A 16,112-nucleotide genomic window follows, 5' to 3' on the forward strand; every position below is an offset into this window, starting at 1 on the left:
TTTGGTTCTAATACACTTTTCTTTCTTAAAAAAAAAACAAAAAAACAGGTAGTCTACTGTAAATACACACCAATGCCCTCCGCACCCCCCCAACTCAACGGCAAAATGACCAAAGAAACTACACCTTAGGCTATGTCTCTTTTCTCAGTTTGGCACAGAACAAAAGCAGTGGGCAGCAGATGTGGGTCAGATAGAACAAAGCGATCATCAAACTTTTTACATTTCAAAGACCCCCACGCCTCAAGGACCCCTGGGGTGTCCCGGGACCCCACTTTGAGAACCCCTAGAATGTGTCTGTTTTGCCTAATATGGTGTACCAAAGGGTTACGGACTCACCATGAATATACCGGTATGCCATGATAGAATGATGAATTGATGAATTGAATTACATAGGACCACAATGGAAAGTCCCCAGGACCTTTGCTATCCTTTTAGTCCAAATGTTTTACTGTACCTCCATGCTGTTTACATTTCTTGACTAATAAAGTATTCAATCAATCAAAAAAAAACAGACAGTTATTCCTGAAGGCTTCCCCAACATGATTGTCCTGAAAGACTGCTCGTTGCATTGTCTTGTAATTAACTGGCTTTTTGGTCATTTCAATATTCGATTAAATAATAATCTGTAATAACTGTAAATGACACTTGGTGATCGGCTACTATGGATCAATAATGACAATGTTGATATTGCGACAACCAACACTGTTGAAAAGGTTTCCTTCGTGGTCAAGTGTGTTTGGTTTAGCACCTCAGGAGAACAGTACGGAAGTAGTTTGGATTTCTGTCGAGCGAAAGGGTCATGCCACGAATTCAAGGCTTCATGGGGAGAGTCGGTGGTTTTCAAAGTGGTGTCCGGGGACCCACAGGGGGCCTCAGCTAAATGATATAACAGGGGTATTCAACAGGGGGTCCTCAGAGTTACTACAGGGGGGGCCTCCAAATATTTGTGTGATAGGACCCTATTCTGAGGAGAACTTTATAGCCAAAAATAGGTTTGGTGTAGAGCAGACCAAGTACAATATGAAAGGTCAAATTTACTAAGTATTGAGTGATTAAATGTCTGAAAAAAAACACATTAACACGACTCCAACATAGAGTGCTGTCAAACAAGTCTATGAATCTATCTATAAAATTGATGAGAATCTGCAACACAGTTTTATACAACATGTAGAGGGGGTCCCTGATTCATCTCGCTCTCAGCTAAGGCCTGAAAACGTTGAAGACCCCTGTTATTTAATATAGTATCACAATCATTTTAACCACTTATACTTTGGCTGTTAAACAAATAGCAGATGTATCAGCTTGTAAATCTTCTCTTCTAGGGGCTCCTGCCTGGCGGCACCAAATATTTTCAGATGGGGGTCCGTCGTCCAAATACAAACCATGCAGAACTATCTGACCCAGGTGACTCATGTCAGCAACTCAGCAGTGTACAGACCACAGACCTCCAGCCTTTAACTGTACATTCATTCATCTCAGCTTAGCCTCCTTCTTTCCTGTTTCCTCTCTCTCCTCTCTGGCTTCCTCCCCACCTCGCGTAGCGTTCGATAGCGTTTGTTTCCGCACTGCTTCCGTTGCCAGATGGGCGGGGGCCAGATAAGGGGGCCATAGAGGCAGGCAGGCGGGCAGGCGGTGTTGCTGAACATGAAAGGGTTTCAGGCTGGACCGGGATTCCGTCACGCCATTAGCGCACTGCCAGTTCTCCCCCGCATAGAACCCACTGCCTGGAGACCCTGGAGTCACAATGATGGCTGCTGTACACACACAGCAGGCCCCAGCTTTTAATGCACGGGGCTTCAGCCGCTGCAGCCTGCACGGGGCACCAAAACAGAAAGATAAATGACCGGGCTACTGCAAGCATGGGCGTCACACCAAATTCTGGGCCCTGGGTACAAGGATTCACTGCGGGCCCCCCATGAATGTTAACTATTGAAAAATAGCAGATATACAAGCTCACAGCGCGGCACCGAGTGCCGCGCTGCGAGCTTGTAGATCTGCTATTTTTGGAAAATTGTGAAAATGTGTGCAAGAAACCTATGTTTCCATGTCATGTGAAGGACCCCCAAAATTATATGTATTTAGCCACAGACCCCCATCTCAAAATATTTAGTTCCAGGGACCCCCCCAGAAGCTAAATTTGAGTTACAAATGTTCGCTTAAAAAATACATATATTCAAAGATTTGCACACATTTTCACGACTTTTCAAAAATAGCAGATCTACAAGCTCGCAGCGCGGCACTCGGTGCCGCGCTGTGAGCTTGTATATCTGCTATTTTTCAATAGCTAAAGTTACTAGGGCCCCTCCAACTTGGGCCCTAGTAACTCAGTCCCACTTTCCTACCCCTTGTGACGCCCCTGACTGCAAGTAACGGTGCAGGAATACTGTCCGACCGGGGGCTGCTGAAAATAGAGATAAATCCCCTCACCCCGACTGATGAAGTGAAACGATTCTGGAATTCGGTACAGGGGGGGGAATTCTGTGGTCGTAGCCCCCCAGGCACCAAAAAGGGTTGATCCTACAGGGAGAGTAGTGTTGATGTGGTGCTGACATTTGTATTGACATACCGTAAGTTCTGTATAGAGTAGTGGTTCTCAAACTTTTTCAAGTCAAGGACCCCAATCTATAAAGGTTTTGTGTCAGGGACCCCCAGAACAGAAGAGAACATTTATATATGTTTTTAATTATCTTTCAAAAATGTTCAAACTTCAAACTAGATTTTGAGATTTTTTTTCCCCACAAAAAAATGAAACATAAATGGATAATGTGGTTCGTTAAAATAATTGTGATGCTTTATCGAGTGCTTTTTCTGGGGACCCCCTGGAACCCCTCGAGGACCCCACGTTGAGACCCACTGGTTTAGATCACTCTGGTGGGAAGATTGGCAAAAAAAAACGCTTGATTTACAAAAAGAAAGTGACATTTTAAGACTTTAGCAAAAGCTAAAATAACTTATTTTAATGTGTTTTGCGGTGAGGTTGAGACACTGGGTGGGAAAACAGAATGAAGGGAGGTGGGAAAGGAAAGGAAAGGAAGGAATGAAGGAAGCGAGAAGGAGGCTACATGGCAACAGGAACAATACATAATGAATCATAACGTTCTGATATTAATCATGATAATGTTATAGGGGGTAATCTAGCAGTACTGACTACGGTGCAAAAGGCTGCAGTATCGTCACAGTTCAAATCCTGAGTCTTCATTTAACCACTTTTAAGCTCTACGTATAAACTTTGTCGTAAGACAAATAAGTCATGTGACACGTTGTGAGCTTGTAGATTGGCTATTTCCGCAATTATTTAAAACGTTAAAAAAATTAAAAAAGGAAGAAAAAGTTACCAATTTAAAAAAAAGGAGAAAAATGTAAATGTGCCCAAAATAGGGATGCCAGGTTTACTGTGATTAAAATATACACTCAGGATTGTACTGTGATTGTCTATATGAGTATACAGTACAGCCGTGTGCTACTTCGCTGTGTTATAGTACATCAACACCCCACTCTCAGCTATTATATCTGCATAGCAAAACAAAAACAAGGAAAAAAACCAAGTCAAATAAATAAAAAAATCAAACACAGAGAGAGAGAGAAAGAAAGAGAGAGAGAAATCTCCAAAAAGAAAAACATCACGAGCTCTTTTAATGAGTCGTTAGCGTATGTAACAATAACTCAAATCTCCTTCTGTGGCTAACATATTTTTTTTAATCTCCTCTAGAATATTGTACAGAAGTTGTTTCGATGCAAGACTCATTATTACTTCTTCTTTTTTTTGTCATTTTAGTTTTTTTGTCTTTTTAGAAAAACGATGCGCAGCAGTTGTGTTCTACTTCCTGCTTCTCTTGGTCCAGGGGGGATGGCGGGATGTGATTGGGTGAACGGCTGTTTAATCATCTTCGTCTTCCACCGGGTCTGTGTCCCAGCATGTTATGTCAATCTCTAAAAACACACACGCACACACACGCACGCACACACACACACACACATTAATGCCCTACTGTACTTGATTGAACATACTACAGTGTCAAGCAAGGCAGGAATTTCATGGAGGCCATGAAGGCCATAGCCGCAGTTGCCATAGACATAGAAAGGTAGACGCCTCCTTCGGCTAGGGGGCGTATGCATTGAGCAACTAAGGGAATCTTTGTCGCTTCCGCGTTCATTGCTTCCGCGTGTGTCACACATACGGAAGTCGGTAAGCCAATCAGAGGCAGGTAGGGACTGGTCTTTACGTATGCAGCCTATAAGAACAGCTGAGCAGCGCAACATCGGAACTGGCTCTGTTGAATTGAATTGTGGTCCTTGGATAAGTCACGGAAAAGACATGCTGTGATTGGCCAGTAGTCACTTTGACTGACAGCGTTCCCTTAGTTTTTTCAGGAAGTCCGGACTAGAACTTTTGCACATTGCTCCAATTAACTGCAGAGGCGAACGAGGCATCTAGCTCTTTATATCTGTGGCCGTTGCCCCTCAGTTTTGCCTTGTGCCCCTCAAACCAAAGGCATGACCTGAGGCCACAGTGGTCATAATGCCCCAGCTGACTGTACCACTTTATCCCCTGTCTCCTTCTTGTCAATATGTAGACACTTATGTCTCTTTCTTGTCATGTAAACACCAGTGTCTTTTGTTTGCAATTATGAAATCTCAGAAAGTCATCCTGACAATGGCCAAAATAATTATTTTATCATTATTTTACGCTTTTTGTGGTCATTTTTTAATAGAAAGACATATATGAAGCGTAATCTTTTTTATAAAATATTTTCAAAACATTATTTTTATTTTAGCGTCTGTTTTTCAAGAAAAAGTTGACTATAGCTCCTTTAACTCCCCCGAGTCCCCATCTTTAAACCATTTATGTATTTCACAGCAAATTGGGTTATCATTCCGAACCCTCACATTCAACAAATTCTTTCAATGGACTAAAATCGTGTTTTATCTGATGGCCTTCCTGCCCTAGCCTGGCATAGCCAGCCTATATACTAATGCAGCTAACTAACTGCATCCCCTCCTTGTTTTAACATGGGTGGATGTCTAGCTGAGCTAGGCTATTCCTGCCCTGGCATTTGGCCTTTGTGCCCACAAAAAATGGACAACATCAAAGGCCAAGTGTTCTTGCCCCTACAATGACGAAATTCCAGGCCTGCTGTCAAGTATCAAAAGTAGCAGATCCACAAGCTCGTAGCTGAGCTTGTAGATCTGCTATTTTTGTTGTTTTTGAATTGGAATCCTGAAAAGTAACAGTTTTGGACAGAGATGATATACAGGGTATTGTATTGTGATGGATTTGTTAAATCAAATCATTTCATATAGAAAATGGACTTGCTCTGTACCTGGTGGCTTGTTGTAAAACACTGGCGTGTGTTTGGCTGAGCACTCCTCGGTTTGGCCAAACTCCTCTTCCTGTGATTGGCTGAAATAGCCTTCGCTACCAGCCTGTAGAGACATAAACAGACATGTGAACACGGGGACCACTTCAGCTGTTGTAACGTCATTGGCCAGTAGATGGTGCTTGTGTTCAACTCAAAACATGTAACATTTCCCTAGTTACCTTTATGGAAATTGGAAAGTAAATAAGTATATCGTCGTTGTCGGGTGAAAACCCTGTATGTCCAAAACCGTTCGTTTTGCATTTAGCATTTTAAAAATGATTTAAACTAGTGAAAACAGCCGATCTACAAGCACACAACGCCTCGCAGTGTGCTTGTAGATCTGCTGTTTTCACTACTTTTGTGCGACCGCCTTGTATGATGAAGCAGGGCTTTACTTTACCAAAGAACGTACAAATTTGAAACTTGGAGATACAAGGTTTCCGCTCGACAACGACGATATAATACTCAAGTACTGTACTTACTGTACGTACAATTCTGTGGTGATTTTCTATTTTAAAATGTTGTTTATGTACTTTGTACTTCTACTCCACTACATCTCAGAGGCAAATAGTGCCACTACATTTATTTTGTATAGCTAGATCTACAAGCTCACAGCGCGGCACTCGGTGCCACGCGGTGAGCTTGCATATCTGTTATTTTTCAATGGCTAAAGTATACAATGCTGCTGGCTTACCTGAGTGGCCTCCTTCAGCAGCGCCTCCCCGTTGGTGATGAGCAGCTGTCCGTCGTCCAGCTCCGGCCCCTGCCCCTCCCCCGCCGCGTGCTGCAGTGCCTGCTGGTAGCTGAGGGTCATGTGGTCGTCCCCCGCCACCGCCACCAGGCTGGAGGGCTCGTCGTCGGCCACGCCGCCCGAACCCGAACACGTCGAGCCGTCCGCCATCTCGTCGAAACTCAGGAGAGACTGTGGTCTGGGACCGCTGCAACACAGCAATACCGGTACATGTAATTCTCCATCTCCTTTGTACTTACAGTGTAATAGTGTTTGCATTTTCTTATTTCGTCGTTGTCAGGTGGAAACCTTGTATGTCCAAAACTGTTTGTTTTGTATTTGTCATTTTAAAAATGACTTAAAATAGTGAAAACAGCCGATCTACAAGCACACAACGCCTCGCACCGCGAGGCGTTGTGTGCTTGTAGATCTGCTGTTTTCACTATTTTTAAGCGACGGCCTTGTACGATGAAGCAGGGCTTTGCTTCGCAAAGAAATGTACACATTTGAAACTTGGAGATACGAGGTTTCCGCCCCCGACAGTGACGATTTGTTGATGACAATGTATTATTGTGTATATCTTTTTTATGCTATGTTGATGAATTGAACTTTTTTGTGTTATCCTGTTAGCCTTAATGTCTTACTGTACCACATGCTGTTTACATTTCTGTCTAATAAAGTATTCAATCAATCAAAGCCCAGAATAGGGACAACCAGGTTGAAAGTGGTTAACCACTGCAATCACTTAACCACTTCAACCCCAGCATCCGCATTCTGGGGAATCTAGATCTACAAGCTCTACAAGCTCAAGCTCACAATGCGTAGTATATTAGCGACACGTTGTGAGCTTGTAAGATCAGTTATTTTCAGCAAACATATTTGATGTTGAGCGCAATAGAGCCCTGAGGGATTCAGGTAACTTCTCCGTGGTAGGGAAAAAAAAGAAAGAAGAAGGAATGAATGAGGGTCAAAACGCCCACCTAGCAGCAGCGGATTGGACATTGGGGCTGTTACTCATCAGATCCACCAATGGGGACTTTGGGGAGGTGGGGGACGTCTGGGAGCTGTCCCATATGTCCAACAGGGGCTCCGTCCCTGACTCCCACACGTTGAACGTGGCGTTGTCGCGCGCCTGGGGCGCCACGCTCTGCACGGGCCTGGGGGGCGTGGACTCCAGGGGCTCCGCCTTCGAATCTGAACCTGCTGATGAGAGGTAAACAAGGCCAGAAGACCAACACAGTGGCGGCGGTCAGGGCTTGTAGATAGTCACCTTTTTGCTGCTGCATCAATAGAAAAAATCCATTGACCAGATATATCTGGACAAAAGGTGTGTCTCAGAGTGTTCCCACCAAGGAGAGTAGGCTTTTAACATCTTAAAACCTTCTTTGTTTTGGCGAGTGGCGGAAGTGTATTCTTTATTTTGACTACGGTCGAGAGGCTGCGCTACCGGGGGTATGCAAGCAATGCCCGAAGAGTCACATAGCGTTAGAGAACTCCTTCTAACGCTATGGACCTACTTTTCCTAAAACTCTGAATGAAGGTAATGTTATACCGGTATAACCAGCCATGAAACGTTTTGTAATGAACTGACTGCTGTCGACATTACACATGAGAATGTTATATTCTCATGTGTTATATGTGGGTGTGTAGTCTGTGTACGATGCAGTGGCATAACAGTGCACGTGTGCAGGCAATGCAAGAGTAGCGCATTACGCACACCCCTCTCCATTTGCCCATTTCAGAATAACAGAACTACTGTACAGTTCTGCGCTGTGGCTCCATTCTGACGTTTACACGGCCCTGCTCATGCGTGTGATCTTTGGTTCTAGTGGTTTCTCACCCCACTCGTTCGTGCTGTCGTCCTCGTCGTCTTTCCTCTGTTCTTCTTTGATGGGTGTGGTGACTATCTTAGGGATGGGCGACACGGCTGCCATTCTGCCATCTAAGCTCCCTTCAATGTTGTCAATGTCATCGCCATCTAGTGGTTCACAGGAGGATAGCAAGCAATACATATACTGCCCTACAAAACCATACGTCAGGATGTGCAGTTGAGAAACATTACAAACACATCATCATAGCTCCTCTTTAACCAAAACCTCTGTTGGTACCGATGTGGATAGTGGATAGCTTTTGGCATTTATATATACTTACTTTTTGATTTAAAAAAATATATATACTGAATTGAGGGTTTGATTTGTAAAAACAATCAAAGACTGTATATAAGTCTTATACTACGGCTTAAATACTTAAGCAATCTATAAGCTATACATTAGGTCAATGTGGTTAATATACATATTTATTTTAATGAAATGGTTAAATTGTGATATTATAAAACAAAACATAAATGGAACAAAAGGAAGTCCTTTTGGAAACCCAACCCTGTGTATGTTTACTGCAACAGAGCATGTTAACAACACCTTGAACACTACAAGTTGATTGTTACCAGAGCTATTGAAAGAGAGAGTTATGACACTCCTGTAGGCTTCCAACATGAACTACAACTAACCATTGATTTGTTTCAGTGTGCCTCAGAGATAACCGCAAGAACGTAATGTTGAAGTACAGCCATCGGGGCGACCAGTAGTTCCAAACACTACTGAATAGTTTCAAATATTGAATCCTCATAATGGGTGTCCTCACGCAATACACAAACTGTGTGATCGCGGAACGGCGAGATCAAGTAAAAGCGTGTCTTAACTCCCTCTGTCAATAGAGTATTCCTGATGTCACTCCGTTATCCCCTCTGGGTCATGGAAGTATTCTTTCTAATGAGAATACCATAGGGTAATCTTAGCATCACATCATAACTGTGTTCCAAAAGTAAACAAATCGGCCAGGCAATTCAGTCAGGTATGTGATCTGTTTAGTTTTGAATATCGTCGTTGTCGGGTGGAAACCTTGTAAGTCCAAAACTGTTCTGGCGTGCCTGCTGGCCTAGTGGTCTAGGCGCATACCACATACTAGGCTATGATGCCTGCTGGCGTCGCTGGTTCGATTCCCGATCTGGACATCCTTTGCCACATGTCATTCCCCCATCTCTCTCCCCATTTCCTGTCAGTCTACTGTAAGCTATCAAATAAAGGCATAAAAAGCCCAAAAAACAAATCTAAAAAAAAAGTCCAAAACCGTTCGTTTTGTATTTATCATTTAAAAAATTACTTAAAATAGTGAAAATAGACGATCTACAAGCACACAACGCCTAGATCTATTCTTGTATGATGAAGCAGGACTTTGCTTTACGAAAAAACGTACACATTTGAAACTTGGAGATACAAGGTTTCTGCCCGACAGTGATGATATACATTATACAGCCTGTAATTGTAGAAAATATAGTAGTATTACTTTGGATAAATTAGTACTTTTTCCACCATCGGTTGATGCTTCATATCCACACGAGTAAAATCGCCAGGCTCATTTGTTAATTTCTGGAACCCAGTTCTTATATGACACGATGCCATTGAGACCCTATAGTATTTTCAATGGAAAAAATAACTCTGTAACCCAGCAGGATAGCGGTCACCAGCGGCAGTGATGTCAGACTTGAGGTCTCCATGAGTCTGGTTATTACCATACCTTGAAAAGCATGGGTTAGTTACTACGATGGCCTAAACAGCATGAGTTATTACCACACATTAAAGTGTTAGTTAACAAACTACTCTCTAGCAAGATACACACATCATGACAATGTGACATTTCTACCGTACAAAGACAAACAGCAGTACAACTCGTTTAGTATACCGTATTTTTAACATTAAAGGTCAGCAGATATTATACATTAACACTACTTTACATTATATATTTTTTGGTGTGACAGAAGATCATCTTCAAAGACTTTTAGTCTCCGTTCTGCTGTTCATACAGTGACACTGTGGCTTTGCAAGGCAGAAATCAATGTTTATGAACACCAACTACTAATATATATAGTGCTAATACAAAGACTATAATAACACCAGTCACAATTAGTGAAAGCACAAAGCATGGATATCTGAATATATCACGTATGACCGTGGAGTCACAGATGTTGAAATGACGGGACTCGTACTGACCCATGAGTGACATCATGCTGTTGGCTGGGCTTTGGGGGCTAATCAGTATTGATCGCCGATCAGTGGAGCATAGATTAGTACATTTGTTTCCAGTAGGAATGAGCCTGTATAACATGCAGCGTAAAAGTGTCTTTTAAAGTAAGTAAGGCCTTAGAGAGCCGTGTATAGGAGCCTATCTCCTGTTTCTGTAGCGTGAGGCAGCTACAAGTTCTGTACACCGCCTGGACGTGACGCTAGTATGTCGCAGGCACGTACCTCCAATCTAACCCTTGATGCCTGAGTGCCAAGCAGGCAGGGTCCCATTTTTATAGTCTTTGGTATGACCAGGCACAGGGAAGCGAACCTCGACCTCCCAAACTCAGGGTGGACAATCTAACCATGAGGCCACGGAGCTGGTAAAAAGTCAAAAGCGTCTGTTAATCAGGAATAAATGAAGATGTTGTTACAGCAGGACAGAGTTTAGCTCGGCTGGAGTTCCTGTTTCCACGTGGAATGTTCAAGCTGATGCAGGACCAGGCTGAGGGTCGGCCAACTTCAGCTCAGACGGGAAAATAGTTTAACTTCTAAAATTGTGATGCAGACATTTACATTTAAAGGAACAGCGGCTTTAATTTCTCTATACCAGTTTGAGATTTTGTTGTCTGCTCATTTTGTTTAATCACTTCCAATTTCACTTATTTGTCCTGTATCCTGCATGAGTTCTCTTTTCCTGGCCTGAAAATGTATTTTCTGTGTATTTAAGAGCTGGAAAGGCGGGGAGACCCCGGTTACAGAACAAACACTCTATTAAACACTCACTTTAAAATTGTCTTAAATGGCCTGTTTCAAATAAGGTTGTTTCTGTTTTCTATGGATCTTGAGTCTGCAATAGAGACATTCATTCATTCGTTTTAATTCAGAGAGGACAAAAGGTTTAGGGGGTTTTGTTCTTTCACTGTTAAAAGGAACCAGATTGGGCCGGTTTCCATCCACTGACTCTGCAAATGATCCGCCACCAGAAAGCCAAACTGAAATGAGACATTCGTGAAAACACCAGCTGGGACACGCGTGAAATGGGCCATTTTGAATAATGAGTACTTATTTAGTATTTTTACTCAAGTAAAAATGTGAATACCGACTTTTAACCCATTTAGGCCTAGAATTATTGACTGCTTTAACTGTTGAACAATAGCAGATATACAAGCTCACTGCGAGCTTCTATTTTTGAAAAAGTCGCAAAAATGTGTGCAAATCTTTTGATATATGTATTTTTAGAGCGAACGTTTGTAACTCAGATTTTGCTTCTGGGTGGTCCTTGGAACTATAAATATTTTGAGATATGAATATTTTTTACAGGGGTCTTTCACATGAAAAGGTTTGAGAACCACTAACATAGTAGTCTCTCCAGTTAAGTGAAAAGGACCTTTTTCTTTGACGACGGCTATAGCCAGATTGCTGACATAAAAACATAGGTTTTTCCAAAAACCTTAGAAGGATTCAAAAGAAACTTATAGAATCGGGTCAAAATTCAAATTTTCACGATTTTTCAAAAATAGCAGGTCTACAAGCTCGCAGCGCGGCACTCGGTGCCGCGCTGTGAGCTTGTATATCTGCTATTTTTCAATAGTTAAAGCAGTCAATAATCCTATTTGTAACAGAGAATTTCTACATTGTGGTATTGTCACTTTTACTTGAGTAAAACATACTTGTTCTACGGCTGAGAACAGAGCATGCAGGACACTTCACGGCACTGTGATGAGTGCTGCTCCACACAAAGGTCAAGGTTCAATGAGGTCGGCCAGATGATGAGGTCACAGAACACGAAAACCCCACGGCTGGGGGGGACGACGTGTGCATCAACACCGGCCAGGTTACTACGGTAACACTACAGGCGGCTTAATATCGGCGAGAAAACAAAACACACACTCACTCACGCAGGTTGGTTGAGAAGAGAAGGAGCAGCGGAGCGCCCGAGGGTGTGTGTGTGTGTGTGTGTGTGTGTGTGTGTGTGCAGAGTGTGTGTTTTTGTGTTTCCCATCAGGAGGGGAGAGAAAGAGAGTGAAATGTTGAAACAGATTGCTGTTATCAATCAGAGGTGCAATAGTTAATCAAACGAATCGATTTAATCGATTGTAAAAAAAAATGTTACAATCGAACGGTTCGCTCAGAGTTAAATAAACACTGATGAGTTTACAGTGTAGATTGGAGTCCCAGAGATGAAACGGTTTGGTATCAAACGGGGGTCTAATAATGCATTTTTAAACTGGGGGTCCCTTCAATCAAAAAGGTTGAGAATCACTGTACTGCTATAGGAAGACCATGGCTGTTGAATAGCCAAGTAAAAGTCAGGTGTCCTCTTCCCTGAGAAAACAGAACATTATTTTACAGATTAAAACAATCAACAAGAAAAGAAGAAAGAAACTATAACCACTTAGTGGCCACCAGTTATTAAGGTCATACAGTGTAACGTTCATGTTAGAAGTGTTTTTGGCAACACCCCTTGTAACTACATTTGCCCGAGTCAATTTGGCACGAGTGTCGGGGGCCAGGGCTGCCAAGTTTCAGGAAAAGTGAGACATGGTTTGGGGGTGGGCTGGCTAAAGCGCGCGCCTGCATGAGAAACGGGGGTTTCTACGGTTTCTTTTTTACCCGAGGTCCTTGGGCTGGCATGGTTGATCAAGTGCAGCTAACCAACAGGCTGATCAGAGAACACTGGTTCAGTTAAAAAACTGTTCTGCATGGCAGCAGAGATAGGCTTAATAAGCTAATACAGTGGTTCTCAAACTTTCTTAGGCCGTGACCCCCAAAATAAACATATTTGGACTGAGGACCCCCACCCTGACAAACACTTGGAATTGTAGGTATTACATTTAGCGTTGGATCCATAGATAAATATTGTGAAAATAGCCGTACTACAATGTTTGCCTCTTTCTTACTTACTAATATTTGCCAGTTTGGTATTAAAAAGGTCTTGAAAGTCCTTAAATTGTCACTTTATAAATGTGCACTGTGCAGATATCCTGTACAAACGTATACTGTATGTTGGATTATTTACCGTTGAGTGAAAAAGAAATGGACATTAAGCTAATCATCTGGGGACCCCACAAAATAATTTGGGGACCCCCCAAACTTGGGGTCCCGACCCCAAGTTTGAGAACCACTGGGCTAATATAATGCATGTCTTACCTATTGGGGAGAAGGTTCACTCACGCTCTCGCTTCTTGAGTTTGGCTCCAGCTTCCAGCTCAAATGTTCGCATCCTAGTTCATATAGATACCTATTTCCTCCCGCGAAGGAAATTCAGTCTTTTCAGCCCAACCCAGCTGATTCGCTGCCCAAAAGGAGCATGTGAGCAATTATGGGTTAAGAGTCTTGCTCAGGGACACACATCGACTTTGCTACCCTGGCCTGGAATCGAACCTGGGACAAGGGGCTCTGGCTCCCTAGGCACTAGGCAGGCTCCCTAACCACTCAGCTATGCCGCCCCCTAGTTGTGCCAAGACCCGCTGTCATTGCAACATGCGTTACTTTAAAGTCATTAAACTGCTGTTTCAATGAAGTTATCTTGAGTGTGACACATTGACATTGAGTATGAAGAAGACGTTAAGAGGTTCATGTGTCACACGGATGAAAGAAATGTACGCCAGTGCTTCTCGCTCAAGTGCAAAGCACGCAATACTGTAGCCCCTAGGATGGAAGACGATAGATGATGCAGCCTATATAGCCTGTATTTATTCGTGTGATTTTACTGGTTAACTCAGTTCTTAAAATGAATAACTCTTGGCTACAGTATACGGTAACTATGAACATAGACTTAGACCCTGCGACTCTGCACTTGAAGAACAGACTTTTCCCGCCCAATCTCTGCGTATAAGACGAGTGGTTGGTCACGTTTAGACGCCCACTCCTACCACAGCGAATGACAATCATTTGTTTGCCAGATTGACAGTTCAGCGACAAATAAATGACATTGCGGTTTGCAGATCCGGTCTGTGTGTCCTCATGTGTGCCCCTTACCGGATCCAGCATTTGCGGGAGCTTTACTGCCACTCGCCGCCGGGAGCCGGGAGCAGACGCTAATTTCCGGGATGTTTGTAGAGTAAATGAGCATGTGAAATGGCACGTGTGGTGTGAGAAGAGGTTAAAGGAGTAGTTCACCCCCAAAATGACTTTTTTTCTATCAATTACTCTCCCCATGGAGACTTGAATTCATGGATTTTTTTTCTTTTTATTTGAGTTAGGCTGAGTTCAATTTTTTTATTTTGATTTAAGTAGCATGTGAGGGGTCGAACTAGGGGTTCTTCATCATTCTGAATCCATTGCAAGCATTTGTTTTGCATGAAAAACATTCCTTGGGCAGAATTTCTGCCACCCAAAACTGAAAAGAATGTGATGACTCATCACTTTTCACCGTTTTTGGGTCCGAAATTTTGTCAATGGGACAGTGAATATACAAATGGCCATAACTTTTTTTCGAGATGTTTCCAGCCGAGCAGGCCTCTCATTCTGTGGACCTTAATGACCAAACTATTAGATAAAACTGAAATAAAAAGTACAGCAGAACATCACAGGTCCTCTCCCATTTTGGTGACTGGGTCCCCGGCTAAAAACATATCCATGAATTCAAGTCTCCATGGGTTGAGTAATCAATAGAAAAAAAGGGGGGTGAACTACTCCTTTAAATTGCATGACTCTCACTCTCAAAGGGTGAGACTTGGCAGCCCTGTCGGGGGCAGACACTCGCAAATAAAAATATTTTAATAGTGCTTTGAGAAGATGTCAAAAACACATTTTTGTGAAACATTAAATCATTTTAATTTTAAAAAGTTACACAGTACGACTTTAATAAAACACAATCCACTTAAAACAATTACAAAAAAAATGTACAGTGTGTCAACACAGCTACGAAGACAACATCTAAAAAACAACACTAAAAAAAGTGGAACTTATGTGTTCAACAAACAAGTCACACAAATGGACAAGAGACTTCATCAACCACAGAGGATAACACACGTCACGTAACGTTAGCAGGATGCTCTTCTAGGTTGCTGTTAGCTTGTTAGTTGATTAGCAAGGAGGAGGAGGTTGCTAGCAGTGAACAAGCTAATGGTTACGCCTCCATAGTGCACTGGCCCGGTGTCGCCGGCCAAAAAGAACACATGTGTTTTGTAGAGAACTGTTCTGGTTGGCAAACAACGCCACCATGCTATGGAGGGCCAATAAAGCTTTGGGACACAGAGACACACGGGGGAAAGATCTGGCGTTTTGGTTTGTAAACAGGCTTTGTGAAAAAGAGGCACAGCTTTCTAAACTGAGACTGAGGCGGTTGTTGTTGATGTTGTGGCTTGTTGGAATCTCAGGTTAGAATCACAAAATGAACGATAAAACATACTTGTATAAATAACGTTTCTGTCGGGCAGAAACCTATTATTGCCATATTCTAACGTTGTGTCGCTATTTCACCTCCTGCTGGCTGCAGAAGCATTTAAACTCCTTTCAAGTGAATGTGGTTTTAGCTGGAATTTACACTTTTTATTATGGAATTATTGATTTTATTTACTTAGTTTTCATGAATACTTCAATCGCTAGTTTAAAGTATTTTTTAATTTTTTAATTATCATGTTATATGTGTTTAATAAATCATGGTCCCATAAATGTTTCAGTCTATGATTTAACCAAAAATTACCAATAGTACTTAAGTGATTTGAAATACAGGGCTGACTAAGGTTTCCTGACCGTATTGGCAACCATACACAGCCATATCGTCACTGTCGGGCAGAAACCTTGTATCTCCAAGTTTCAAATGTGTACGTTTTTTCGCGAAGCAAAGCCCTGCTTCATCAGACAAGGCCGTCGCACAAAAGTAGCGAAAACAGCAGATCTACAGGCACACAACGCCTCGCGGTGCGAGGCGTTGTGTGCCTGTAGATCGGCTGTTTTCACTAGTTTAGTTCATTTTTTTAAATGATAAAAACGAACGGTTTTGGACATACAAGG

At 42.5% G+C, this 16,112-nt stretch overlaps 1 protein-coding gene across 2 annotated transcripts in view; it reads right to left on the bottom strand.

The window, feature by feature from the left end:
* Positions 1-2,936: 2,936 nt before the first annotated feature.
* Positions 2,937-16,112, bottom strand: part of dbn1 (drebrin 1) — a 133,628-nt gene continuing 120,452 nt past the window's right edge. Inside the window, exons 11-15 of one of the 2 annotated variants that reach the window (XM_080748443.1) lie at positions 7,931-8,068; positions 7,071-7,290; positions 6,055-6,298; positions 5,322-5,424; positions 2,937-3,930 (exon numbers count right to left, since the gene is read on the bottom strand). In XM_080748443.1, the coding sequence (XP_080604569.1) occupies positions 3,878-3,930; positions 5,322-5,424; positions 6,055-6,298; positions 7,071-7,290; positions 7,931-8,068 (758 nt within the window). In that variant the 3' untranslated portion in view covers positions 2,937-3,877. Of the gene's footprint in view, positions 3,931-5,321; positions 5,425-6,054; positions 6,299-7,070; positions 7,294-7,930; positions 8,069-16,112 lie in introns of both variants that reach the window. The other variant, XM_080748442.1, reaches the window with a different exon arrangement.

This window comes from Nannobrachium achirus, assembly GCF_963921795.1.
Source record: "Nannobrachium achirus genome assembly, chromosome: 19".
NCBI lineage: Eukaryota > Metazoa > Chordata > Actinopteri > Myctophiformes > Myctophidae > Nannobrachium > Nannobrachium achirus.